Raw genomic sequence first — 27,054 nt, 5'->3', positions numbered from 1 at the left:
ACTGTTAGTAGAACAGTAACGGCCAAACTGATCACTATACAGCCTAGTATTATAATGAGGAAGTTAAACTTTCTAAAAAAAACAGAATCTCCGTGAAAGGGAAAAACAAGCAAACCAGAATTCGAACGGTAAACAAAAGAGGATAGCGACCAAACAAGGAATATACACACACACCTGGATTCCACTAAAAACTTGGAGCATGGACCGATTTACATAGGTAGGGTAACGTTTCTCTGCTTTTTTAATAGAAACACATATAAAATGACGAAAGAGGAAAACTATATTAAGGTGAACAATCGATTCCATCGTGTATATAGATACACAATCACGAGTTCTTGATTTTTGTTGTGATGACTTTAATCTTGTGACAACATAATCCTGTTCCAGAACCATATTGTATGAAGTCTAACGTGTTACAAAAAGTTCACGTAGATTCAACAAGTTCTAGCATTACGTATGAGTTGTAATATGATAAGTCCATTCGGAGGGAAGTGGTGTTGCCAGTTACCACAGATGAAAGGAAACTTGACGATACGAAACGCAAAGTCATCGTGTTTGTCGAATAGTTCAGTCATATGGTTTTTACCATCGATCTCTATGAGTGGAACAATATATGAGGCTGAATTAGTGTCTGTAATATTCTTTATGGGTAGATGCGATGTAAAATTTTCGAATCTAGGATTGTTAAAATAAAATACGTCATTTATATAGCGGAAACTGAGATCAAACGATGTTCCCCCGTCTGGATAAGAATGAGTAAATATGTCTCCCATTATTTAGTACAAAAGTGTACCATTTTACAAAGTAACTCGGAGTAGGACTCGCTGTTATACTCATAAGACAACAAATAAACTATAAAATCTCCTCCTCTTCGTTCTTTAAATGTACATTTTTTGTGTGCTTAGTTTCTTTTTTGGTGACTGGTATGTTTTTTGTTATCATTTGCAGAATTACATATCATTGTTTTTAATGCTGTACAACCATTATTATAGAAAACAACAATTTTTTGTTTGTTTCAGCTTTTGTTTACGTTTTTATTTTTCTGTTTTCTTATTTAATAGATTTGAAGTGAGTTCTTTGACTATAATACTTCACAAATATATTGATAATAACACCTCCATCGTCATGATCTGTTAATTACTATTGCAAAACTTAGTCACGGTAGTCGTGCCTTCTGGTCTGAATCATAATTGACCAATTTACATAATATTACAGTTGTATGTGGAAATAAACGTGAACAATTATTAAAAAGACATAGATGTTCAGTGTACAATAAATTCGTCGAAGCAAAATGATCTTTAAGAAAGTATTATTTGAATTATGAAATATACGGGGGATGGGTTCTCGATTTCGTTCTGTGTTAAGCTGTACGTAGTAGCTGATAATTTTATAAAGCACTTAAAGAATTATTGTGTTTACAAACAATAGCTGCACCATACAGTTGATTCGGATGTATGAAGACGAATATATCCCAGAAGGTAAATTCATATCGCAGAAGTATAGCATGCTGTCATTAACAATTTAACTGCAGCGAAAAGCATTTCTAACGTTTTATTGGATCATTATCCAAAACATATATATAAACAAAATAATTGACTCCACCATTAGCGGTGAACTAGTTTTCTCATTCTACATCCACGGGAAATATTTCGTCAGTTAAAAGAATATAATACGCTAGTGCATAAAAATGTAGGCCACTTGTAAAAAACGCAAATGAAATGTGTGTATAGTGCGTGCTATCAACGAAGAGAATTCTAGCAATGTTGATAAAACGTCGAATTCATTATGCATAACATTTTATTGACTAAAAAAGCCATCGTTCAAGTGAACCATACTCTGACATAAACACGCTTGTTGATAGGTACAAGCTCTAAGGAGGCGTTTACTTTTCATGCGTGTAGTAGATTATAGCTAGTATTTATGTACTAATAATAGATATTATGAAAATCCTACACGTAAAGTTATAAAACGGACCAGTAAGCATTCTTTTTTTTTCCCATTCAAAGATCGTGAATGTTCAATTACAAAATGCCGAGTCCGGTGGAGTTAGACGAGGAAAAGGCATCGAACCGAACTTCGGAAAAAAAGGCATCGGAACAAGGTCGGTCAACCGCCGTATGCAAATGTGAACGCTTTAAACCGACAGCTATATCACAAACTGATTATGCTTCAAATGTTCAAATGGAAAATGGTGAATCTTTAACAAAATCTTCGGATGATGGATTAAAAGGGAAGGAAGAACAAAATCCATTCATAGTGGATATGGGAGGAAAAGGTGAGAACATCGTGACATTTTCTTGTGTTAGATGTTTGTGTCTGGCTCACAGGAGCAACGAAGACGACAAGGACTCGAGAAAAAGACAAAAACAAACAAAAAGATGTGTGTGTTGGACAATAATTATATCTGTGATAGTCAGTCTTTCAATCATAGCTGGTTTGTCATATCTAACTTATAAAGTTGTAGGGACCAAAGACCTGAACAGTCAAAATTCTGTTGGCTCTGACAAGGATAACGACGATGAATCAGAGGGTCCACATGTTCATACTTACAGAACTAGAATTCATAGACTTGGAAATAAACTTGTTCATACGTATAAAACATTTGTCCACAAAGGACCACCAAAAACCGTCGTTACTAAGTTTGCCTTGGATACATTTTCATTACATCAGACAAATTCAATAGTGTTGCCTTGGAAAGTGAAAGACTTAGAAACAAGCTCTGGAGTTACTTATCAGGCAGACTCAAATACTGTGACAGTAATGGAATCTGGAGTATATCTTATTCTTCTAACTCTCAGTATGGAGACGAATGGATACCCCAAGAGTACTATGTTGTCCGTACACCCCTGCCTCAAATACAATGAGGACAGAGAGTATTGTCAAAGACTTGTCATCCCTTCGGGTATGGCTACTCCTGTTTACCTGGAGGACGTTGCTAAGTTTAAAGCTCACGATAAAATTAAGGTGACCGTGCCACAGAAAGAATACATTTACTCAAGTGCCTTGTACAATACTTTGACATTTGTACGCTTAAACCATGACCATTAGGCATCCAATGCATTTTTTGGCTGGGATGGTTTTTTTTCTTATCTTTAAATACTCATGCTTGTAAATTATTAAAATTGTTTTGTTTCATTTTATTTCATTTTATTTCATGCTTGTTTGAAGATGTTAAACCTAACATCGACGTTTTTCAGCTGAAACCATGACGATTGAAAATTATTTCATAATGTTGTTTAGGCAAGTACATTAGTTCAAGGATAACACATTATTACCAATATATATTGATGCACACTGTCACGATACATGCTTATCTAATCAAAGTTTGGTTCCGACGATGCGTTCTGTTTCCCATGAAAACATCTACAAAAGCATTCCATTTACTTCGAATGAATAAATTTAAATTCTTTGGACCGTTTGCTTTTGGTTTGTTATGTCTGTCGAAATATTTCATTCAGTGCAGGAAAAATGACATCATATAAAGACATTTTTGTACGCAACTAACTATAGAATAAATTGAACTGTAACATAACAATTTTCTCATAGCTTTACTATGAAGAATACACACACACACACACACACACACACACATATATATATATATATGGTATACAGGGGCAACGATTTCACTGTACCTCTGTATCATGTTCGGGCCAGCTCCAGCCTGTCCTGTGATGTGAGGGTTTCCTCATCGTTCAATGAAGACCTATGGGTGGCCTTTGGCTGCCTTTTCATCCTGGTGAGGTTGTTGTTTTTTTGACAAACAAACTCATCATTTCCATTCTCGTTATAGAATGCTAAATGAGGTCGATATTATGCATAACATTTATATAAAATATATTGCGTTGTTTTAATCTGATTGAAATGAGTCATAATGAAAACTTTAAACATGTATTCTTCAGTGATTCTTATAAATCTTCTTTTCAACCTTATTTTTTCACTAATAATTCATATATTCTTGTTTTGAATATTATCAACTCGTCACTCATTACATTTTACAGTGGTACCCTTCAAAGTCTTACAGTCAAGCAGTTGAACTAATTGTATACGTACCGAGATCAAGCGGCAAAAATTTACCGTTTGATATTCAGTTCGATATTGATAAGTTTGAATGTCAAACATCGAATATCCAACGTACTTGATCTCGGTTGTATACGTTTTGTTATTCTGAATATTTCCCTTTCCTCAGCATTCCACATGAGAGGTCATTATGTTTAGCAAGCAGAACATTAAACATACGATGCTACTTGTGAACCTAATCAAGCATTAACTTTGCAAGGATGAGACAACATTCTTTAAACATGTATCTCCACATATTGAAAACGAAATATTAAGTTAAGGCTTATAATAACAGTTAGATTTTAATGATTACACTCAATCATACTAAACATTACTTAGTAATTATTTTGTTTTATTTAAAACAATGAAACAACTACATTTTTATATGGAATAGACAATTCATCATCGTCATCATCATCCTTTGTTACCTGTATACAAAGAACTATGTGAATTCTATGACCCATTACATTAGCTTAGTACAAAAATCAAAGCGTCATCCAAAACATTAGAGGGAAACGAAACTTATTCTACTTTATATTCATTCAAAAAAAGACAAACATTCACTGAAAAATCACAAAAGACTTCCTGTATCAAAATGTTTGCATTATCCGTCTTTACGCCGAGTATAAAAAGACTAGGTCGTCGAGTGATCTTGGAAAAGTCTTTCAGCAAGAATTATACCAAAAGTGTGTAGAGACGACCATAAAGCAAATCCGTATCTGATAGTACAAAATTTGTGCTTCGTTCACAGTGGATAATCTGGTGATACAAAGATTCCACTGTCCCTCTATCAGTATATGGGATTAATTTGAGTACAGAAGCCAGGACAGCGACAAAGACTCTCGGGAAAAAGACTAACACAAAAGTTTGTCAGATCAAACAGATATTTGACAAATATGATCTTCATCAGTTTTGATTATTCGAATATATTCTTAATTACGTTTTTTTTAAGGAAACCATGCTTGCGGTAACAATAGTCATTGATCAAAAAGTCTTTTATCCCAAATAGAAAAAAAAACAAAACTAAAATATAAAAAAGCACACAAAAAAAAAAAAACAAACAAACAAAAAAAAACAAAAAAAACCCAAGAAAACAATCAAACAAACAAAAACAAAACAACAATAACCCAGGGGACTATCGTTAAAGAAAGAGTAACTCTAATTTCTTACATCACCATTATTAAAAAAAACCACTCAAATATTATAATGTTGTCGATACAATCACTTAAATTACATTAAGTGGAAATAAATCAATTCGGCAAGGTAGTATATTTTCTGCTCACGGTATCAGGTATTATCACTGATACTTAACAAATGTTTTGATTTTATTTGAAGTAAGATGAAAAGTTTTTTTTTACTAGGTGGTAAAACAAGAAAAAAGGTTTTGCTTAAGAACTATAGTCGGCGTCACATAAATAACATACTGTTAAAATTTGAATAAAAATATTTTCTACGACTTTATTGACACCTACCGTCGTTTAAATTGTCTTAAATGACTTGCTCATTCGTTTAGCCAAACGGCTTCTCCCTAAACATTGAATCGTTAAATTCCGGTCAGATTTTAATTCTAGGTGGCAATATTTACATTGTAAAAAGTCGTCCATGTTTACAGTGATCGGGTTGCTAGGAGATGTTGTTTACGTTTAAATGGTTTGTCCAAAAACCGAAGAACCCAGAATGCAATTCGGCGTTATTTCGGATATCTCGGATTTATTTTACGCGAACAACGTATAATACCGAGAAGTTGATCAAGCAGACGATTGTCACCGGAGTTCGACGGGAACTTACGCACTTCGTTTGGAAACAAATCGTCCCGTAAAAACCAACATGGCGGATATTAGTATGGGATTTTCCCGTAAGGATTTGTTACGCATGATTTAAGCTAATAAGCGACTTGTTTTTGAGAAGCTGTTTGGCTAAACGAATGAGCAAGTCATTTAAGACAATTTAAACGACGGTTGGTGTCAATAAAGTCGTAGAAAATATTTTTATTCAAATTTTAACAGTATGTTATTTATGTGACGCCGAGTATAGGTACAATTTGTAAGATTGAAGACATTTTCTTAATCACGAAAAGAGCTTTAATGTGCTTTCTTATAAAACAGTATATCGAAGAATGACACCATGTGCTAATAGAAATATCAATTCATAAGATAATTAATTCTATCCTTATAAGTATGAATTGAAGTCGTGTAATCAAAATTTCTGCCAAATATCTCACGTCCTGGTTAACATAGTTGATTTATAGAAAAGAAGAATCCAACGATACATTTAACATTTATGATATCAAAAGATTAGCTTAAAAGAACAAATTCAATTCTGAAAAATATAATAATCAACAACGACTAGAAATTTTGAACACTAATCCCTAGTCTCTGATGTGTTGTTTTACATAAGTTATTCAACACCTTACTGCTTCAAAGTATATGTTTTATTGTAGTAACCTTCAATTAATTTGTCTTTAACTAAGGCTTGTAACCCACGTCATGTATGAGTACTTCGCTTTTTATCTTATAAGAATCAAAATTGTCAATAAATAAACAACTACAAAAAAATAATCAGAGTCAACAATAACGAGAAAATATATTACTTATTACGCTCGTCTGTGCTGAAAACCTCTAGGGATATCATGTTTATTGGAACTTAATATTAACAAAAACTAGTATTCACAATTCAGGATTTATCCTATTTTACGGACACTATGAACAAAATAGTCAGCTTGTCGTATTTATTTACAATAGTAAACAAATATCAACCTTCAAAATATTATTTGAAAACGTTGAAAGTGCGTGAAGTGCAGAATCCATTAATATTCAACATATGTATAAAAAAGTGTAAATTCGAATTCATCAAAAGTAAGTAAAGTCCTATATAGGTCAATTTCTTATAAGTATAAAAAAAACAATTCAAAGAATATATACAAACTCTTAAATCTTCTCCTGTACATCGTGTGTGATTATCCATGGAAAATATCAATTAATAAAACACATAAGCAATGCATATTTGTGTTAAATTTTTGTCATCTGTGACTCCAAATATTTTTTTTTCAGTCAAAGTTTTATGTCAAAAAGATACATTTGCGTTTATTTTCCTCAAAGCGGTTTTTTTAATGTCAATATCAGGAACAATACTCACAAAAATCATAATGTTAATTACAGCATTAAATAAATCCTATGCATTGCATTTTACCTCCTGACATTGTTCAAAATTATTTTACTGAATACATTCTTAAGTGCAGGCTAACCTTTGAAATTATGACTATAAATATATTTTGAAGAAGCATCTTCGATCTCCATCTTGATTACCATAATTATACATGGAAAACAATTATTCATCCCTTTTTCTATCCTCTGTATTATCTATCACTTCTGTACAAAATCTCAATAACAAAATTAAATAAAATACTAAAGGTAAAACGGTATCTAGCAGTTTGTTTCTGGAAAGATAACTTTGAATAATTTGTATCAGAATGCTAAGAAAGGTAACTCAAAAAATACTAGTACGGACGACTTTTTTATACCCCACCACTTGTATTTTATAAAACCTTGCCTTTTAATAGACAATTATACGCCTGTTCGTTTGTCCATCTGTTGGTATTCATATAATTTAGAGCCGATTGAGGTCTTTGTTTTCAAATATTAACACTTATTCAGTACTACAAAGTTTATGCTCACAGTAATTTAGGACTTTCCGTAAATCACTATTTGAGACATTATAAAAAAACACAGAAAAGAAATTTCCACGTACAATCTCGAAAATTTGGTTTATTCCACTCATCACCTGATCAACCACATGCGCAGGGAACTATTCTAACAATTATAATTTGTAAACTAGACTTGGGTAACTCAGTTGGGTAACCGCTCTAAGCTTCAAAATATATCAAAATTCAAGGAAAATGGAAATCACGGTAAATATGCCAAAGAGACAACTATCCCATCAGGATGAAAAATGTCAGCTCTACGCTATGGGTATTCTGTGAACGACGAGGAAATCCTCATACTACAGGACCGCTGGGCCCAAAACAACAGTATATTACCCAAATCACATCACTTTAAAGATGTGGATAATGAGTATCCAAATGATATCACTATAAGCTGTAAATCCCAAAAAAGAAAACGATTGCCTTTTGTATCTTAGAAAAGCTATGCTTCAATTTGAACAATACAATCGGAGTTTTCCCGAACTTTTTAAACAGATCACATTCACTTCTTTTTAAATAACACTATAACAATAAAGTTGAAAATAATAGCACTTTCCGTATATCCGTTACACCCTTCATTTCGTGCATTATAAAGCTAGGACATCGTTGCTTCTAGCATATAATTGAGTTGATAATTCGACTGTCTTTGTGGATATAAACCACTAAAATCCCCCAAAACAGCTTTCGTAACACAGTTTTAGCCAATCATTTGCACGATATAAGTGACGCTGACCATCAGCTGACTATTCCTATACTTGGTTTAATTTTTGTTTTCGTGCTAACATATATACTCAATACTGTTATACCCGGTTTGCACTCATATGTGGTAGTTGTAATTCATGCCGGACTGAGGGGTTTCTTAACGCCCTTGGCTATCATTTAGGGTCTCTTACGGACGGTGTAAAGCATTGAAGCGTTTACACAGTCCCCGAGCATATAGCCATATCCATGAATGTGTGTCATGGTGTTTTCGGGGAAATTATAGTAGTCATGTGACCACGTTCATTCATTCAATTCATTAAAGATTTGATGTCGATCCGTGACCTAGAGGTCCAATTTGTGATTGCACGCTTGTATTATACAGCCTACAGCATTTGCTGAATCTTTGATCCAGCAAAATACTTTTCGGAATAAAATCAACAGTTTCAAGTGCATGTAAGACAGACATGTAAGTCAACTTATTGGTGCATGCCAGTCAATATTGATGAGAAATCTCCAAGACCGAAAAAAATAAAGTTATGTTTCCTATCACTATTCTGAAATTTTGTAGGGTAGGTAGGTAGGGATTTATTTTTATTTAAACCTTTTGAAATGAAATAAGTCATTATAGGTTATAGTGACATCAAACTCAGAATACAATGAAAACCAAATATGCAAAGACTAAACAATTACATTTTAATAATTTTAGAAGTAGTCCACTGCCAAATCTCTTGAGATTCGGCGCTTGATATATTTTTTGTTTTGATGGCGGTGGTCTGAGCTCATTTTATTATGATATTGTACACATATGTGCAAGATTGCATCATGCAATGTTCTTTAAAAATGTATAGCCATAGATGTTTTTCTTAGAATATTCAATAGACATTGATTTTGAATTGCAGTTAGATTTACTGTATGTGATTATAGATGTAGAGTAACACTCAATCAACAAATGCAGGCATTGATATACAACAACATGTATGTAAAAATAAAACATTTTCGATTATTTTTGTAAGGTATTAACAATAAATGTCTACTCTTTTTATTTTCTTATATTTGCAGATAGACAAATATGGATGAATCGTTTTTCTGTTAAAAGAATGAAGATTTTGTTAGTATCAAGACATTAATACTACAAACGTAAAAATAATTAAATTTTATCAAATTGTGAAGATTTACAGGATTTAATGAAATAGAGATTCTAAAGAAAAGTCAATGACTGTGTTTTATCATGCTGAATGTACATACGTATTACGTTGGTTCTGAAACCAAACGATAGTGGCAGTGCCTCTGGATATATTTTATACAGCTGCTAAACAAGTACTATAGTATACAGTTTTTGTCCATGGAAACATTTTTCAGGCCACAAATGTATATAACTATATAGAAGTTGATTAAAATTATTTGTTACAAGATTTAGTTGAAATATTGATTTTAAAGTGATAACTGTGAGCCAGTATCGACGTTAGTCTTAAAGTCTTTCATATACCGGTACTATAATTTTGTTTCATAAGAATCTCGAATGTTATCTGTTGAGTACATGACTGTAAGTGTAATTTTTTTCCATTATGCAGTTTTAATCTCTTTTGCTAGAGAACTGTTTAACTAGGACTAATGTAAAAACAAAGACCTTATAGATGTAAATTCTTAGCAAATCACACACTACCAAGTTCATCATAAAGAAGAGTAATTGACGGGCTTTTTAAGGTATTAAATATGGAGCTTTGCCAAACCTCGAATTAGCCTATATAATCATGCTTACGGGGTGATGGATCGTTAAAAACGATGCAAAACATAACAATAAATTAAATAAACGTCTCAATATGTTTAACATTACCAAAAGATGGTAAAATTTACATTGAATATTTCGGATAACTGATATCCTTCTTCAGCATAAAGTTCAAGATCAAAACCGATTCAGAATCTGAATCAAGTACGCTGTAGGTGATTGTACCTTTATCAAAGGCACACATAATCAAATGATAAGGAACCTGAATGAAAATAACAAAGGGGGCTTTTTTTTATAAAAATTAAAAATAAAAATAAACTGTGGAAAACAATTTAAAAAAGTCAAAATATAGTAGTATTGATGTAAAGCATGCAGTGCTGTACCAGCCTTAGACCAAGACCTAAAAATGGATTATTTTTTCTGGTTTATTCTATCTGGAGAAGATGTTTGTAATTTTTTCATCCAAATGCTTTCCCGCGACACTGTACATTTTGACCAGTTTTTATTATGTTCTATGATCGTAACAACAAAGTTGTGGAGATCCTCCTGGGTGTGTCCGGCGGATCTAAGATGGCGACTTAAAGGGAGGTCTGGTTTGCAATTGTAGTCACTGCGATGACCATTCATACGCCTGTTGAAAGGTTGTTCTGTTTCGCCAACGTACTGCATACCACATCGGCACTGGAAAAGATATACGGTATTTTCGGTTTTGCAAGTCACGTTGCAAAAAATGGCAAATTCCTTTCCAGTGCAGTAGCTTTTAAACGTTTCGGTGTGCAGTATCTGAGTACAGGTCTTACATCTTTTATCGCCATATGGTCGACACTGGCCCGTTGTATTTTGTTTGGGCTGAGATGAAATCTCTGCTCTTACTAGGGCAACTCTTAGGCTCCTAGGTCTATGGAATACCAGGACCGGGGCCCCAGGAAAGAGTTTGGAGAGCTTAGGATGTTTTTGAATGTCTCCCCAATTTGAATGCAGTAGTTGCGAGCGTTTCCCAAAGGCTGGATGGTATGTAAGCACAAAAGGAACCCTTTTGTTCTTTTTCTTGGGTTTATACTCGAGGAGATCTTTACGGCTAATGTTGTTAGGACGTTGAAACCCCCGATCTATATATGTTGGATTATAGCCACGCGATAACAAATGACCATGGATTTCATCTAGACGTTTGTTGTTGGTATCGTCAAATGAGCAAATGCGACGAATTCGAAGTGCCTGGCTGTATGGTATGCTTTTAGTACAATGTTTTGGATGACAACTATTGGAAGATAATTGGTGACTATCAGTTGGTTTGCTGTGAATATCCATTAATATTTCCCCGTCTCTTACAAACGTAGTAGTATCCAAATATGTGATATTATATTAATTTGATTTGATCATTAATTTGAACCTCTATCCTACATAATAACACCTAGATGAACTGTCCCGTACTACCATACATCGTGTACTAAGTTACAGCCCTAGATTAATCCTACGAGGAGGAATGACCTGGCCAGCGAAAGCCATATTTTTACATAGCCTAGCTGGCCGAATGGTCTAGGGCGTTGGACTTTGTGCAGGCGGTGTTGCCATAGATGTCACAGCGGTACGAGTTCGAATTTGCATCGCAAATTAGAGAGTTCTAACATCGTTGGGAATTTTTCAGACCCTTATATATATATATATATATATATATATATATATATACTTTTTCTCTGTCATGTTTAATTTGTAAATGTATTATGATTATACTTGTGTATAAATATTATATGCTCTGTTTATATTTTATTTCATTCTATTCTATATTCTATTCTATTCTTTTCTATTCTGTTCATAGGGTATACTGTTTGTGTAGTGAAATACACGAGAACTGTCTCGCTTTTAATGCGAAATTTACTATTTAGGTTAAAACTATGACAAAAAGCCTAATAAGATTTTTTTTTCAATTTTTTTTTTTTGTTTTTTTTTGTTTTTGTTTTGAAAAATAAAGATCAAGATAGATGTACAGCAAAATGCCATTTGTGATTTTCAATTTGTGTCGTTATGAAGATTTGTCAAACTCATCTTTTCCAGATGATAACAAGATAGAATTTAAACTTCAATTGGAGAATAGATCGGTATTCGATTTAAAAAAATCAAAACACAAATACAATTAAAAATATACTTAAAAAATGCTTAATATTATTTGGCTTCATTCAAATCCCATTTTTATACAACAGATAAGATGTTTGAAACCAATTCAGTGCATTGAAGAATTACGTATGTTATATCTAGAATCGTAACAAAGGTCGTTATTTTCCTTGTTTAATGACAAACGGGTTTGATATTTTTTTAGGATTTTAATTCCTATGATAAATGAGCTGATCATGTAAAGCTTGTCATAAGTTTGAATTAAACATAACAGTAGGTAAAATGGTGAAAGCAACGTTTGATTGTTTTCATCTGACTTTTTAAAAACTATATGCGACCTTGACTTTAAACATACTTAAACATACGAACTTATTTAAAACATTAACCATGTTAAGTTGCTATAAAATAAACATGAAACGCAAATGATCAAACAAACGCACAAAAAATGAAACACACCTGCATTGAGGCACATAAGACAATGGTCTTCAAATTATTTCGTCGTGTAAATTCCTACACATTTCAATAAAAAGGAATAAAACATAAAATAGCTTGAAATTGTCTATGACGCCCAGTACATAACTGGATTACAAACAGATAACTATGTAGTTAACAACAATTAGGCTTTTGTGCTCACCCTATGCTATGCACTTTTTGTCAAATCATTACCTGTAACTTAAGCTTTTACATCGACTAGATAAATGGTATCAATCGGTAAGTTATAAAAGATGTGGATCACATTTATCTAGATAAACCAGTTAAAAATATAAATTAGATTTTTGTGTTCAGTCTGTTATTTAGTATTTATTATCTTTATACTTACATAATAATTCAATTGTTAGCATGTTTCAAGGCTAACTTTGTTTTTTTTTTTTTTGTATTTTAAATTAGTTCAATGTACTTTCGTAAAGTATTCTTTCCTGGAATAGATAAAGAATTTCCAACTCGTACAAAACAATTGCCAAATACCAGTTCGTCTCAATTTCTTCATACCTATTAATAGTTTTCTCTATTATCTTTTTATCTAGAGTGGTACAAATATTGACTTGTTTCATATGGATAAAAACTGCTTGTCTAATATAACCGAGGATTCTATTTCTAACACGTCATCATTGGTAAGCCAGTGCACAGAAGACCATGTTCAGGCATTACAACCAGTGGATAATGAAAAATCACTTCCATGCTCACTTAATAAGGCTGAAAACAACGATCCAGTAAACTTTGAGATAAAAAGACCGACGTCATGGGCTGTTCATAATTCCATTCATCAACCGGAAATCGGGTCACTACATTCGCGACTTGATTCAGATGAGGACACAAATGTGGTTTACACTTCTTATGGAGAAGACCCATCGATCCATCTACAGGCGGCTTTGTTGGACAATAACCGAGAACATGGTGAAAATGAAACAAAAAAGGAAGATAATGGAACCCAATATATGCAAAGGAATGTTAAGAAAATCGAATACAGAGAAGACAGGCTAATATATAATAGTTTAAACAGACAAAATGTTTCTAAGGTGGCTGTGGTCGAATCTGAGTGTGAAATTAATGCTGTTACTCCTCTTAATCCAACGGTAGGTGCAATGCAAAGACGTGACTCAAGTTCCCAAGTCACACAGAGGAAATGTGTGTGTGCATGTGTAGCGTTTAGTTCTATTTTCATTATGTTAACTTTAAGTGCAATTGCATTTCTTGGGAATAATTACATCAATCATTCTATGGAATCGTCTGTCAGTACGTTTCTTACTCTTCCCACCACAGCAAATTCACCAGTATCACAAATTTCTAATTACGGACATGTGACTCTTTACATAGACTGGAATAGTTTTGGTGAAAACTACATGTCTGAAAATGTAAACATATCTTGGGATCAACCTTCTACTCCGCTTGTTACTCTTTGTAATGACAAACGATTAATCTGCATTCAACAAAATGGCACATATCTACTTTTAATCTCATTAAGCCTCCAAAGCCCCCATATGGGAGATATTAATGAGCGAAGGCAATCTCTGATTTGTCTGAAGAATAATAGGAGCATCACTGAAGAAAAGTGCCAGAGGATAAGTATGAGAGTAAATACATCACAAAGCGTACACATACATGCAGTAATGACATTTTTTAGCCAGGATTCTATTTGGGTATCAGTTCACAGTGAAAACAGACTTTACAAAAACGATGCTGGAAGTTACTTTGTTATCACCAAACTTTTCAGCATTTAACAATACAGGGAAACTGTCTAATCCAAACTCTGAAAAATAGAGAAAACCCGTACCACTTCCTAAAGTTCCTTTACACCAATTTAAATGTTTATATGAACCTTGATAAACAGTTGTATGAACCGAACCAAGTCCAATAGAGGTTCAGATGTTTATATGAACCTTGATAAACAGTTGTATGAACCAAACCAAGTCCAATAGAGGTTCAGATGTTTATATGAACCTTGATAAACACATGTATGAACCGAACCAAGTCCAATAGAGGTTCAGATGTATATATGAACCTTAATAAACACATGTATGAACCGAACCAAGTCCAATAGAGGTTCAGACGTTTATATGAACCTTGATAAACACATGTATGAACCGAACCAAGACCAATAGAGGTTCAGACTGAAATAGCAATATTCTAAACATCTAATTCTCGAGTTCGGAGTTGTCTCTCTTTTTTTATTTGGAAATCAAGAACACCAATACTTATTGTTCGTTGGCTAATTAAATATAATGTTAATTCCTCACATTCCTACCATTATAAACATTTTCTTTCCATGTGAGGTCAGAATTTAAAGAGGAATTCGTTCGGTTTAGAAGAACTGAATAGATCCCTGTCTAAATAAGTGTACTTTTACCACAACGGATAAGTCACGAAGTTGATGTTTATTCTGAGATTGCATCCCTAAAAGTGATTTTGTTACTGCTTTTCGTTTATTAAAATGTAAAGACAAAGATATTTTTGTTGTTTTTGTTTGATTAATATAATGCTTCCAATTCGACTCACATATTTTGAACATTTATTTGTACATAATGTTGTGCTGTATCAATTGAATGTGTCATTTCACAAAATAGCTGACCTTCGTTTAATGAAAACAATGCAACTTGAGACATTTCAACTTGTCTTTGTATTAGTTTCAAAGAGTATATTTGTGCTTTATTTAAGTGGGACTTATTTGAATATATAAAATTGTAAAATTTTTTATCACATAGGTCAAAGATGGAAATGAATACAGTTTGTTTCATACAAGCTTGTCACAATATTGACAGTCACTGAAGTTATAGACCAAGCTTGTGCTGTGTCGTAGTTGAAGTTTGCCTAGTTTTGACATCTTTACCATATATGGAAGTTTGTTTCCATTCTTATGAATTCACATGCTTTCCGCCAAGAACATTTTGGTTCTCTTAAAGCTTAGGTCATTACTACTGTCTTGGGTTCATAACTTCGTATCGACAATCTCCAGAAATGTCTCATTAGAAGACTCAAGTCCGTATTCAACAATTGTGAGGCATTTGAATGCCTTTCCTCACTACATGAGAAATATGCTATCGTCCCTACGGACAAAGCTTCAAACAACATTGTATTTGTTTGTAAAGCTCATTACCTCAATTACCTTATTAAAGAATTGGGCATTGATAGTAACATCCCAAGTAATGCCACATACAAACGTACCACTTTTTGAAAAAAAGATGAAATCGTGAACAACCACATGTCCTTTATGTCTCTCAACATCGAAACAAAATGTGATGACTTACCTTACTTGTCAATATATCTACAATAGCTCGAGATAAAGGAGACTACGGAAACAGCCTGTTCTGCATCTTTTTTGAACGTACATCTCGAATTGGACAACAGTGGTCATCTCAGCACTAGGATTTATGATAAAAGAGACGACTTTAATTTTAATATCATAAATGTTCCTTACCTGTGCAGCAATATCCCTTCATATCCTGTTTATATTTTACAATTGATCGCTACGCTAGAGCAAGTACTATCTATTCTGATTTCCTTGAACGCCATAAATATCTGCGTAACAGACTCCTGAATCACGGGTATCAGAAAATGCATCTAAAAAGGTCTCTCGCCAAAGTCTTTTTAGATATCAGTCCTTGGTTGAAAAATACTCAATTTCGTCTAAAAAATGAGTAATGATTGTATTTTGTCAATTGTTCTTTGTGCTGGTGTGACGGTTGATTTACCTTTTATGACAATAGCATGCGAATGCTTTTTAATCAACACTGGTATAGTCACTCCGCATTGGAAGGAGGTTTAGCGCGCTGTAAAACCTAGTATTAACACACCATTTCGTTATAAGTGCCTGTACCAAGTCAGGACCAATGCGGTACCAGTTGCGCCGGTGGTGTAATATCTATTTTGCCAGATTTATTTTCGACCTGACTTGATTATGAAATGGATTAGTGTTCGGTAATTTTGTTGTTACTCTTATTTTGCAAGCTAAATTCATATTATTTGACCCACAAAGTTACAATCCATTTGACCTTCCAGGGTATTTTCAAAATAAACGCACCATTACATTTGTGACGTCATACATTCAGTGTAAATTCTTTTATTTTGAATACTTATCATTTTCAAACTTGTCAATTGTTGTATTCACAAAATTATTCGTTACCATGTGTATGTTTTCTCCACTGTCAGGTTACATCTCACCTTTCACCTTGATTTCGCATATTGACAACTAAAACAATTTTAGGTTTATATACTTTTATATTTAATCATCCTGACTTCCAAAATATTTAAATATAGTATATCAGAAGGTGTACCCGTAAATAATGCTTATTCTATAAATAGGTTGAAACAGGAAATTTTCAGTGAAGGAATTATAATTTATTGTCTATTGACTTGAACAATTGCGAAAGCTAAACTCTAAAACAATCGTATGTTTTATTTAAGAAAATGAGAACAACAGATTTGTTAATGTATTTAACCAAGCTATATGGTTGATAGAAACAGATAACGTTTTTTTACAGATGTTTTAAACTTAACTTGAATTTTTTTAAATATTTACCCATTAATTTTGCATGCTGAAAATATACGGGTGACGATAGCAATTGACTTAATGATTCGTCTTTTTGAAATTATAATTCCACTTACAACAGGGTAAAAAAGAATTGCTATGAATGTCAGTCCGTCAGTGTACTAAAACTTGTAAAGTTAAGCGTATCATCTTGTACTATTCTATTGATCCTGTTGAAACGTTCCGCGTTGTTGATGTGCATGACTCGGGATTATAGAGATTTTCCCTTTTGACACTGCATTGAGTTTAAGTGTAAGTTATTTTATATGAAGGTTATGGTTCATTTTTAATGTAAATTATTTTTATACGCTTGAAAATGGAGCAACTTACAATTCAACTTCTGTGTTTAACATCTTGAAACAACTATCATATGTTGTAAATAATGAGTTACAAATAGAAAACTAAGTACTTGAAAAAAAACTTAAACAAATAGTTTGTAGTTCGTATTTATTTAAGAAAAAATCCAAATTTTTATGCAAGTTTTGTTATGATAAGATAATTGCCTGCATTGGTTCTATATAAATGTTCAAAACCATAAATAGCCACCCAAGCAAAGTCTCCGTTTTGTAGCTCTGAAATAGATTCAATAGAAATACTTAACGCATCGTTTGCTTTTAAACTTATCCTTTTACATTTTTCTTCAAACTTATTATTTTTAAGACATATCAACGTTCTTAACGTATTCAGCATGCCTTCAGCCTTCCGTCCTTGAAGATTTAAGGAGAGCAAAAATAAATACAATCCTTTCTGTTTGAAATAAAGAACTTCTTTCTCTTCGTTCAATTCAATCATTTCTGCTTTGGGCTCAACCCACGATACATTGACAATGTTACGTTTTTCGTTCACTCTTTGAACGTCCCAGTCTATATTCATAGTTATAAATTTTATCTCAGATTTTGGAAGCATGGGGTGAATCGCTGATGTATTTGCAACTGACATCGACTTATAACGCTCTCTTTCCACGAAAACCAATACTCCAAATACTGTTACTACACAAAGTAAAATAATAAGTACCACATTGATTGTGAGACATTTTTTTACTGGAGTCCATTCTTTGCATAAGCAGCATGGCTTATTTATGTCGGGAGAATTTTCTGTTGTATACACTTGAACATAATCAGTTTCCATATCACTGTTGCATTGAACTTGCGTCGACAGAACTGTAGTTTCTTCGCTATTTTCTTCTGATGTGTTACATATTCTTCCAACGTCGTTAATTCTAACTGCTTCTGACGGAAATTTATTGAACATGTTTCCTTTCACAGGTCTTTGGTGATAATGCTCAGTCTTTTTAAAATCCATTGTCGTCGAAAGATGAGGATTTGCCTTTAGATCACAAGACGGTTGTTCATAATAGGACAAAAATTCTGTCTCCTCTTCATCGTCCGAACAACTTGGTGAAGATGCCCCTGAGCAGGGTTCAGAATGTTGTACTGGATCCTTCACAGGCATACATGTTACTTTTCTGGATAATTTATTGTACTCTGGTAAGTCTTGATTAGAAGTAGATATTGTTTCTGATACATTTTCCTCAGGAATACGGTTTGCATATTCATCATCCCCAGAACTCGACATTGCTGTCTTCTGCAGCACATTAGTGTCTTCTATGTTGATTTCAACTTAACAATAAAGATATTTTAGAATATCACGTAATTCTATATTTACATTTTGGAAAATCCCTCTTTTTTACAATTTATATTTAAAGACGAATCAACAGGTGTTCGATTTTCTTACGCGCTAAAGGGCAAGTTACTACAAGATGCTTTAAAAATGATAAATTTATTGCGTAAACATTAAATTTTATAATTTTAGAAATAACAGTTGTTTTTCCAAAGAAAGACAGAACAAAAGAAAGAATACAACCGTGGACAATTGTAAATTCAGTTTACTGATGTATGCGCATAGGGGTCTATATACAAATATATATATTTAGCTTGTAATACTGTGTTCGTGTGGAGTTACAAGCTTTCCCAAACATATCATTCACATTTCGTTGTATTTAATCAAACTATCAAAGTTTGTTTTAATAAACTGGAAGTGTCATCCTCTATGTTGTGTACTGACAGTGCGATAACGTTGCAGTGTCGACACTTACAAGTACATCAACGCAGTCTTATAGATCTGTGAAATGTACTACCAAGCCTCTTTCAAAACATTAACTTCCATACTCAAAGCTATCATTGAGAATTTTCAGTATTATAGCTCTGTCGTTAAAATTATGTATGTGGTTCGTATCTTAATCTTCATCTTTTGGCTATGTCTTAATGAGGATTTGTTTTTGATCTTCAATTTGCTACAATAAAGGCTAGAACAATACTAGTAAGACACTAAATACCCTGCTAACATTTTTATCTTATAATTGCTTATATCATCTGTTGAATTGTAAGTAAGGTTGGCAGATCGTTTTGTCTAATTGAAAGATCACATAATATAAAAAGTTTAAATTGATCACAATATCAACTTATGTGAAATTAAAATTTTCAAAGTAAGCATAATATAGACGAATCCGCAATTAACACTGTAAAATATTATTTAAAAATTTAGTTATTTTGTAAATCTGATCTTACATGATTAACCAAGTGTGAATCAAGAATACCTTTTTAAGTTGTTCCAGATGTAAATTTGGAATTTGCATACTCTTGTTTAAACTTTGAAATTGATATGATGAATATAATTTATTTTTTTTAGTTTACAGAGAAGCAAAATACAAATTATTACATTAAAATAATTACTTTTGGTTATCTTCAAATTTCGCGAGACACGGAAGTAAATGCACAAATCGTCAAACGTAGTTGTGCATTACATTTCCTTTTATGACGCTTTTTCACAATTTATCTTTAATCCAACTTTTTCGTGATTCAAACATTAGTATTATGTTAAACATCAGTTAGTAACAGAGGTCCAACAGAGGTCCAATAGGAACAATGACGTATTTCTGACTTATTTGTACATTTCCACCCGAACTACAAACACCTACCCGCAGTATTTATCATAGCTATTTATAGAATGAAATTTTTCAAATATTTTGAACACAAGTAGCATTTGAGTATCCTCACATTTGTTAAACTGTTTGCAAAGGAATGGTATGTAATCGTTTAATTAAATGATAGAGTATTAATACAGAAAGTACAACTATTGTAGTTACAAGTGCCTGATACGCAGAAGGTAGTTATGTAAGTACAATTACAGTTATTTGAAAAAGAAAATAATATACTCCATTTTTTAAAACTTATCTGGTCGATCGTTTATTTACATCATCTTTAAAATACTCTATCAAATAATGTATAAGAATGATAGTAAATGAGACTGCTCTGTTTCCATATTTGTCTGGAAAGTTCAGTCTTACAATGAATGGTTAGTCAAAATGTATGTTAATCTAAACGATAGTTAAATGGCATCTAATGCAACATCATGACATTATAGTCGAAATTTGATATCCACGTTCTTTACGCTGTCTCGATTAACAATAAGCAGTTCCAGTGACAATATATTTCTTAAAAGACAGATCAGGAAACGGGAGGCGACTTCTACACGTTTCGTGGAAACGTAAATTTTAATTATTATTTTTATTATGCTTCTTTTTCTGCACGTAAAGATGTCCTGACGTTTTCTCAGAGACCGTTTGTTCGATTAATACCAGACTTGGCTCAAAAATGGAGCATGCTCAGGGGATGTGCAAGCCACTTCCGGAATTTCAAAATGACTGCCGATTTGAAAATGGCTGCCAAAACAAAACCCGGAAAAATGAGAAAAAAAATTCTATAAAATTAGTGAAACACATTAGATGTATGAAAATAAATCAGAGCGCTGTTCTAGACTTGCTAACATCATAGGCATAAAAAATCTAGAATGCCGCTATTTTGTTTCAAAATGGCCGCCAAAATTGGCAAAATTTTATCATTGTTCGATTTCAATGAAAATTGATATCTAGGGTAAACATGACATTCTTAATTCAATGGCGGCTTCAGATTTTATCTTAAAGCCGCCATTTTTTCTCAAAATGGCCGCCGAAATCGGCAAAATTTAAACTTTGTTGGATTTCAACGAAAATTGATATCTAAAGCAAAGATTGCATTCTAAATTCAATGGCGGCTTTAGAATTGACTTAACCCGACCATTTGCCGGTTTGGACGACTTTTGTGTTTTGCTTGCAAACACAGTATTACTTGTTACTATCATTATTAAGTCCCCGAACAAAAAAAAACGAAACATGTCGCCGTTTTTTGTGATCTTTTAGATTTTTTATGTAGGAAGAATGAAATGAGATATCTGCACCAAACGTCAGTGCTATATAAAACAATCTTAATGTGATTGAATGCATATTTCGAATTATTTTAGGTAGCCACCTGGGAAAATGTCATTAAAATTTTATGAAAGTTGATATTTAGGCTTAAAATTGCATGCTAAATTCAACATTTTTGGAAAGTTAACCCATAAATGATCAGTTCGGTCGAAAAGGGGTATAGGTAATAATATTGGCATTGTGATTTCTTGTAAATCTAAGTAGATATCATTTTGAAAATTGGTGTTGAAGTAGAGTTTGTTGATCTCTATAATATTATCCCAAAAAAGTGAATCGATATTTCATGTGTTGCCATGGTAACGAAAGAATGAAAAATTTTGTTGATTTTTCTGATTTTTCCGTTGCTTTTCTTTTTTGTAGGAAAAATGACTTGAGATATCTTCACCAAACTTCAAGGATATATAAAACCATCTAAGTGTAAATCAATTTCATATTTTGGATTATTATAGATGGGTGCCTTTCAAAATGACCGCCATCTAAAATATGATGCTAAACAGGAAACAGTGGACATTTCATCCACATTTTATGAAACTTCGTATATAGGCTTAAAATTGTATATGGAATTCAAATGTTTTGGTTTTGTGATCATTTGGAGAATGTGAGGGGATTTGTATGTGACTTGCTTGCAAGCACAACTTAAAACTTGTTATTATTTTAATTCTTCTGTCATAAAAATTGTTGGACGTGTTTGCCCTTTTTCTCAAAAGTGGCTAGTCCGATTGAGATGAAACTTTTCAAATAGTTAGAACTACTCTCCAAAGGATGCAGAGCTTCTAAAAAAATTTTTCAACTGGCACATTTGTTTCAAAATGGCCGCTGGACGAAAGGTACCCATTTTTTACACCGGAAATTTGAATCTCATATATCTCGAAAACTGCTGAATTTGATCAAACTTAGTATATACATTTAGCTCAAGGGTCCAAACAATGAAAATTGATATTTGCGATCCTTGAGCCGTCATGATTAAGAATCTGCAGCTCAATTGGCAATTTGAACTATTTATCGGCCGCCATTTTCAAAATGGCCGCCACAGGGTCGAAAATTTTAATTTGTCCGATTTTGATAAAAATTTATATCTAGGTCCTTTAAGTCATCTCGATTAAGAATTTGCCGCTCAATCGGCAATTTGAACTACGTATCTGCCGCCTTTTTTAATATGGCCGCCACTGCCATCGAAAATTCTTATTTGTCCGATTTTGATGAAAATTGTTATCTAGGTTCTTTTAGTTGTCCCGATTAAGAGTCTGCGGCTCAGTTGATAATTTGAACTACATCTCGACCGCCATTTTCAAAATAGCCACCACCGCGGTCAAAAATTCAAAGTTGTTCGATTTTGATGAAATTTGATATTCAAGTTCTGCCTCGATAAATAATAAGCAGTTCAATTGACGATATGCTTCTCAAAAGACAGATCAGGAAACGGGAGGTGACTACTACACGTTTCGTGGAAACATAAATTTTAATTCCAAAAATATTTTTCAACCATGCATTGTACAACCCATGTCATAAACCTATAATATAGTTAATTCTGTTATAAACAAATACATATTTCTTCTACATAACCAACGAACCTAAGATAAAGGACGCTACAGACACTGAGAAGTCAGCATTATTTTACTTAGAGATTGAAAGAAAAAGAAAACTCATGACCAAATTATACGAAAAACGCGGTGGTTTCGTATTCCGTTTTGTCAACATCTCTTCGGCACGTGGGTATGGAGTTTCCATACCACAATTCATACGTTAAGTCAGGGCTTGCCGAATCTAAGCGGGCTTTTTCTTTTCATTTCTTAGAATTAGGCTTCGGGAACAGGGTTTTGATGCTACGAGATTAAAATTATTACTACATAAGTTTTATGGTTGTCATCATGAACTCGTGGATCGTAATGGTATATCCATCTGCACTATGAGAACCGATTTGTTCACCGTGTCACAGTTTTTCTCCCTCTTTCGTCTACCCCGGATGGACATTTTCCGAACAATTCGGCGGGTGTTTCCAAAATAAAAAGCAGAGAACGTTAACTCTGCATGTTCACCTTGTCTAGTAGAGTGCGGGTTGCTCATTTACTTCTCTTTCTTTTTACTTGTTATTATGTTTTACGACCGAAGTTTGGTTCCCTTGAGTACTCATCCAAACGTTTTGATTTTAAGCTCATACAGAAATGGCAGTTAATACATTTTATTTCATTTTCTTAACTTTCAGAATGGCTAAAAATGAATGTCAAAGTAGAGGTACTTTTCCTCTTAACAGTGAGGAAGATTTGTCGAAAAAACACATTGGTGAATGGAACAAAACTGCGAGTCATCAAATCATAACTGACATTCATAATGAAACGCTTCAAAATTTGGAAGAAAAACATCTGATCCAAAGGAGCAAAACTAAAGGAGAACAAAATTCAAATCAATTCAAACCTTATGATGATGATATTATTGTAAGCAAACAAAACTCTCAAATTGCGAATCACCATGCCGTTTATTTCTGTAATGAACATACAAGGAAAGATGCACAAGAAGACAGCAGCTCTTCGGGTTCTTGCCAAACGGAGGAAAATAGTTCATTTCTACATTCGCAAGATATACCAGCTAAGAACGGGAAGTGTATATACAAACCGTCAATCTATTGCGATAAACGCCTGAAAGTTGTATTATGTTATGTTGTCATTATAACAGTTGTGTTGGGTATACTGATCGCTGGTTTCTGTATTTACCACTTTTTCACACGACAATCAGTCAATAATTTAAAGAACAATCCACACAAAAGTAGAATAGTTCACTATTCTTCAAAGGAGACAGTCACACTGCAAATAAATTGGGACATTCTAGATCTAACAAAGCCATATATTTCCTGGAAACTTCATCCTTGCAAATTTCTACGTATAAACAGTAGCACTGTACAGGTCAAAGAAGAAGGACTTTATTTCTTAAATGCTATTTTTAATTTAGACACTGCAAATTTAAATGATCTCAACAATGAAACTGAGAGATTTCAATCATTGTTTTGTTTGCATGCCGGCACACGAGAGGTTTGTCAAAGAAATATTTCACCAAGATACACTGCTACAACTTTGACGCTGTATCTCTCAACTATCTTACATACTAACGAGACCATTAACTGCACTGCGATAGGAAAATATTTTTTATATAAAAACAACGCAATGAACTACTTAGAAATTACAAAGTTTCCGCTGAGATGAAGACAAAATTAGTTTTTTTTAAATATTCAGTCGTCCAGGACTAAAATATATAAAACTCACATGCCAGGCTAAAGGAGGCTCGCGTATCCAATATCTATAAAGTTTCTTCGAAATTTGAAATTTTAAACATAAAAAGTATGACAATTCTCATGTAATTAAAATAAAAATAGAGCGATAATCTTAAATTAGAGATGAATAGATGATCTAAACTACGGATCTCCGATATTTTGTGAGTAGGTTTGTTTCGGAAAATGGATTTTTTTTTTAAATCAATGTTTTTTTTAATGTGTAAAAAATCAATATTTTGTACATATGGATATGATAAGATGAAAAAGTATATTATTTTTATATGTACGTTTGCCTCCTTAAGTATGCGATGAGTAAGAGAAACATCATAATTTTTTTTCTTAAGCGTTTATAGATAATATCTACAGAATCAAAGGGTGCATAACCCGAGCAACATCTCGCATTAGAAACAAGTCATTGCATCATATGCTAAATATGGATAATAATTTGGTACAGTTTTTTCATTCATGAAATCAATTTACGAACTTTTCAAACACGTTCAAACTATATACTATATATATTGTCTTCAAACTGTGTGCATGAACACATATTGTTGTGAACAGTCATTCAAGAAATGATCTTGAACATCTGAAATATGTTTTATGTGTATGAAAAGAATTACGCATGTATCGGTATTCAGATAAGAGAAGTAGAAATAAACGCTTGAAAGGGAAGTTTAGTGTGCCATGATCTCTGACCTACATTTAAGCGTGAAATACAGCGAACACCATTATTTGAAGAAATAAAAGCATAGAACAGGATAATGAAAGATTTGTTTGTCATTAAAAAAATACAGCCAAAGCAGTGAAGTTTTATCAATATACTTGTAATTTAATTAGATATGCCGATTTCAAAATATTATTTTATATACTGTCTTGCATACCTGCTATAAAGTGCAAAGGGGTTTTTCTAAATATACCCGTCAGGGTATACAGTGGTAGTTATGATCTTATGTAGTTAAAAAGCACACACCTATATAACATTTCATCGCTTTAAACTTTAAACATGCATATAGTACTTCGGTTGAGAAAATAATCAAGACTAAGCATATATCAATGAACTCAATTCTGAAACTTGATGCAGATATTTTATTTCATTTTGACAACGGGCTTTGTAGAACAGTATTGTATATATCTGTATAATATTGACTGATAGTGCCAAACGTGCTTGTATTAAGGATGTTTGCTGCCCTAATTTAGAATACAATGATCTCAAAGGGTTGTGAAATCATATAAGACCTTTCATGTTAGAACAATATTGAGAAGATAAAAGAAATATCAGTGTGCTCGTTTTTGAGATAAAAGAATTTTAATTTTTGCGGGAAAAGAGTTTCTCTATTCCTTCCTTAGGTTTTGTCATAGTAAATTTTATCTATTAAAATAGTGAAGAAGCAACAAAAAAACTTCCCAGATAACATTTTAATGTGTGTTAATGAAATTATGAAATGAAAAGCGGGATTCCCTGCAAAATATATTAATGCTATGAAATGGATAAAACCAGAGGAGTCCGAACATCTGATAAACTGGCTCAACATGGCCAGCGAACACCCTTAAAACGAGATTTTGATCATTTTGTATAAATATGATGACAAAGAAAAGACGTAAACTAAAGGTCAAATTTCATCGTAAATGAAATATTCCTATTTATTGATTTAAGCATTTGTATTCATTACTCGATCTGGGCACCGTAGACACCCCTTTTATCAAAAACAAATATTAGAATATTGTATATGTGAATGACTTTACCAGCACTTTTGTACTTGTATACATGTACTTACTGTTAAAAGCATCATTGAAGCTTTCCAAGTATATTTAATCAATCGATGTCAGACTTCAAAGATCGGTCACATTTTGTAGTGGTTAATTTCATTTTAACGGTTTAATTTTAATCATAATGTCAGTCCATTTTATCCTTTCCGCTCCTGATTAATGATAACGAGCTCGAATTTTCTAGTTTTACCTCTTTTTAAAATGTAATAGTCGATTAAACAGTTGATTAAACCTTTTTTTAACTAAGGATAAGTAGTGCATTTGACTTCAATTTAATCTTGGAACAGAACGTTGTTTTGAATTTATAAAATTATAAAGTGTATCGAAAAATTTTGGTAATATCTTGTTCTCCTATCGCGACAATAATCAAGATTAAAATTGCCATTAAAGAAATTGCATTTTG

At 32.8% G+C, this 27,054-nt stretch overlaps 3 protein-coding genes across 4 annotated transcripts in view; 2 read left to right on the top strand and 1 right to left on the bottom strand.

Moving 5' to 3' along the window:
* LOC148614874 (uncharacterized) overlaps window positions 1–27,054 on the bottom strand; it is a 51,135-nt gene that overhangs the window by 11,138 nt on the left and 12,943 nt on the right. The gene's annotated exons all lie outside the window — the stretch shown is intronic.
* LOC148614876 (uncharacterized) lies at window positions 12,881–15,242 on the top strand. The gene is made up of 2 exons (XM_088589354.1): window positions 12,881–13,007; window positions 13,322–15,242. The coding sequence occupies exon 2, from the start codon at window positions 13,349–13,351 to the stop codon at window positions 14,513–14,515; it is 1,167 nt and encodes a 388-aa protein (XP_088445480.1). The 5' UTR covers window positions 12,881–13,007; window positions 13,322–13,348; the 3' UTR covers window positions 14,516–15,242.
* LOC148614875 (uncharacterized) lies at window positions 18,163–25,686 on the top strand. 2 transcript variants are annotated; one of them, XM_088589355.1, is made up of 3 exons: window positions 18,163–18,806; window positions 20,461–20,492; window positions 23,826–25,686. In XM_088589355.1, exons 1-3 carry the CDS (start codon window positions 18,723–18,725, stop codon window positions 24,814–24,816), a joined length of 1,107 nt encoding a protein of 368 aa, XP_088445481.1. In that variant the 5' UTR covers window positions 18,163–18,722; the 3' UTR covers window positions 24,817–25,686. The 2 variants fall into 2 exon arrangements, with proteins under 2 accessions (XP_088445481.1, XP_088445483.1); XM_088589357.1 differs by lacking the exons at window positions 18,163–18,806; window positions 20,461–20,492 and adding an exon at window positions 20,324–20,402.

This window comes from Perna viridis, chromosome 6 (genome assembly GCF_037379345.1).
Source record: "Perna viridis isolate PV_CMFRI_1.1 ecotype Kerala chromosome 6, ASM3737934v1, whole genome shotgun sequence".
Classification (NCBI taxonomy): domain Eukaryota; kingdom Metazoa; phylum Mollusca; class Bivalvia; order Mytilida; family Mytilidae; genus Perna; species Perna viridis.
This window is presented reverse-complemented; position numbering and strand designations above follow the sequence as displayed.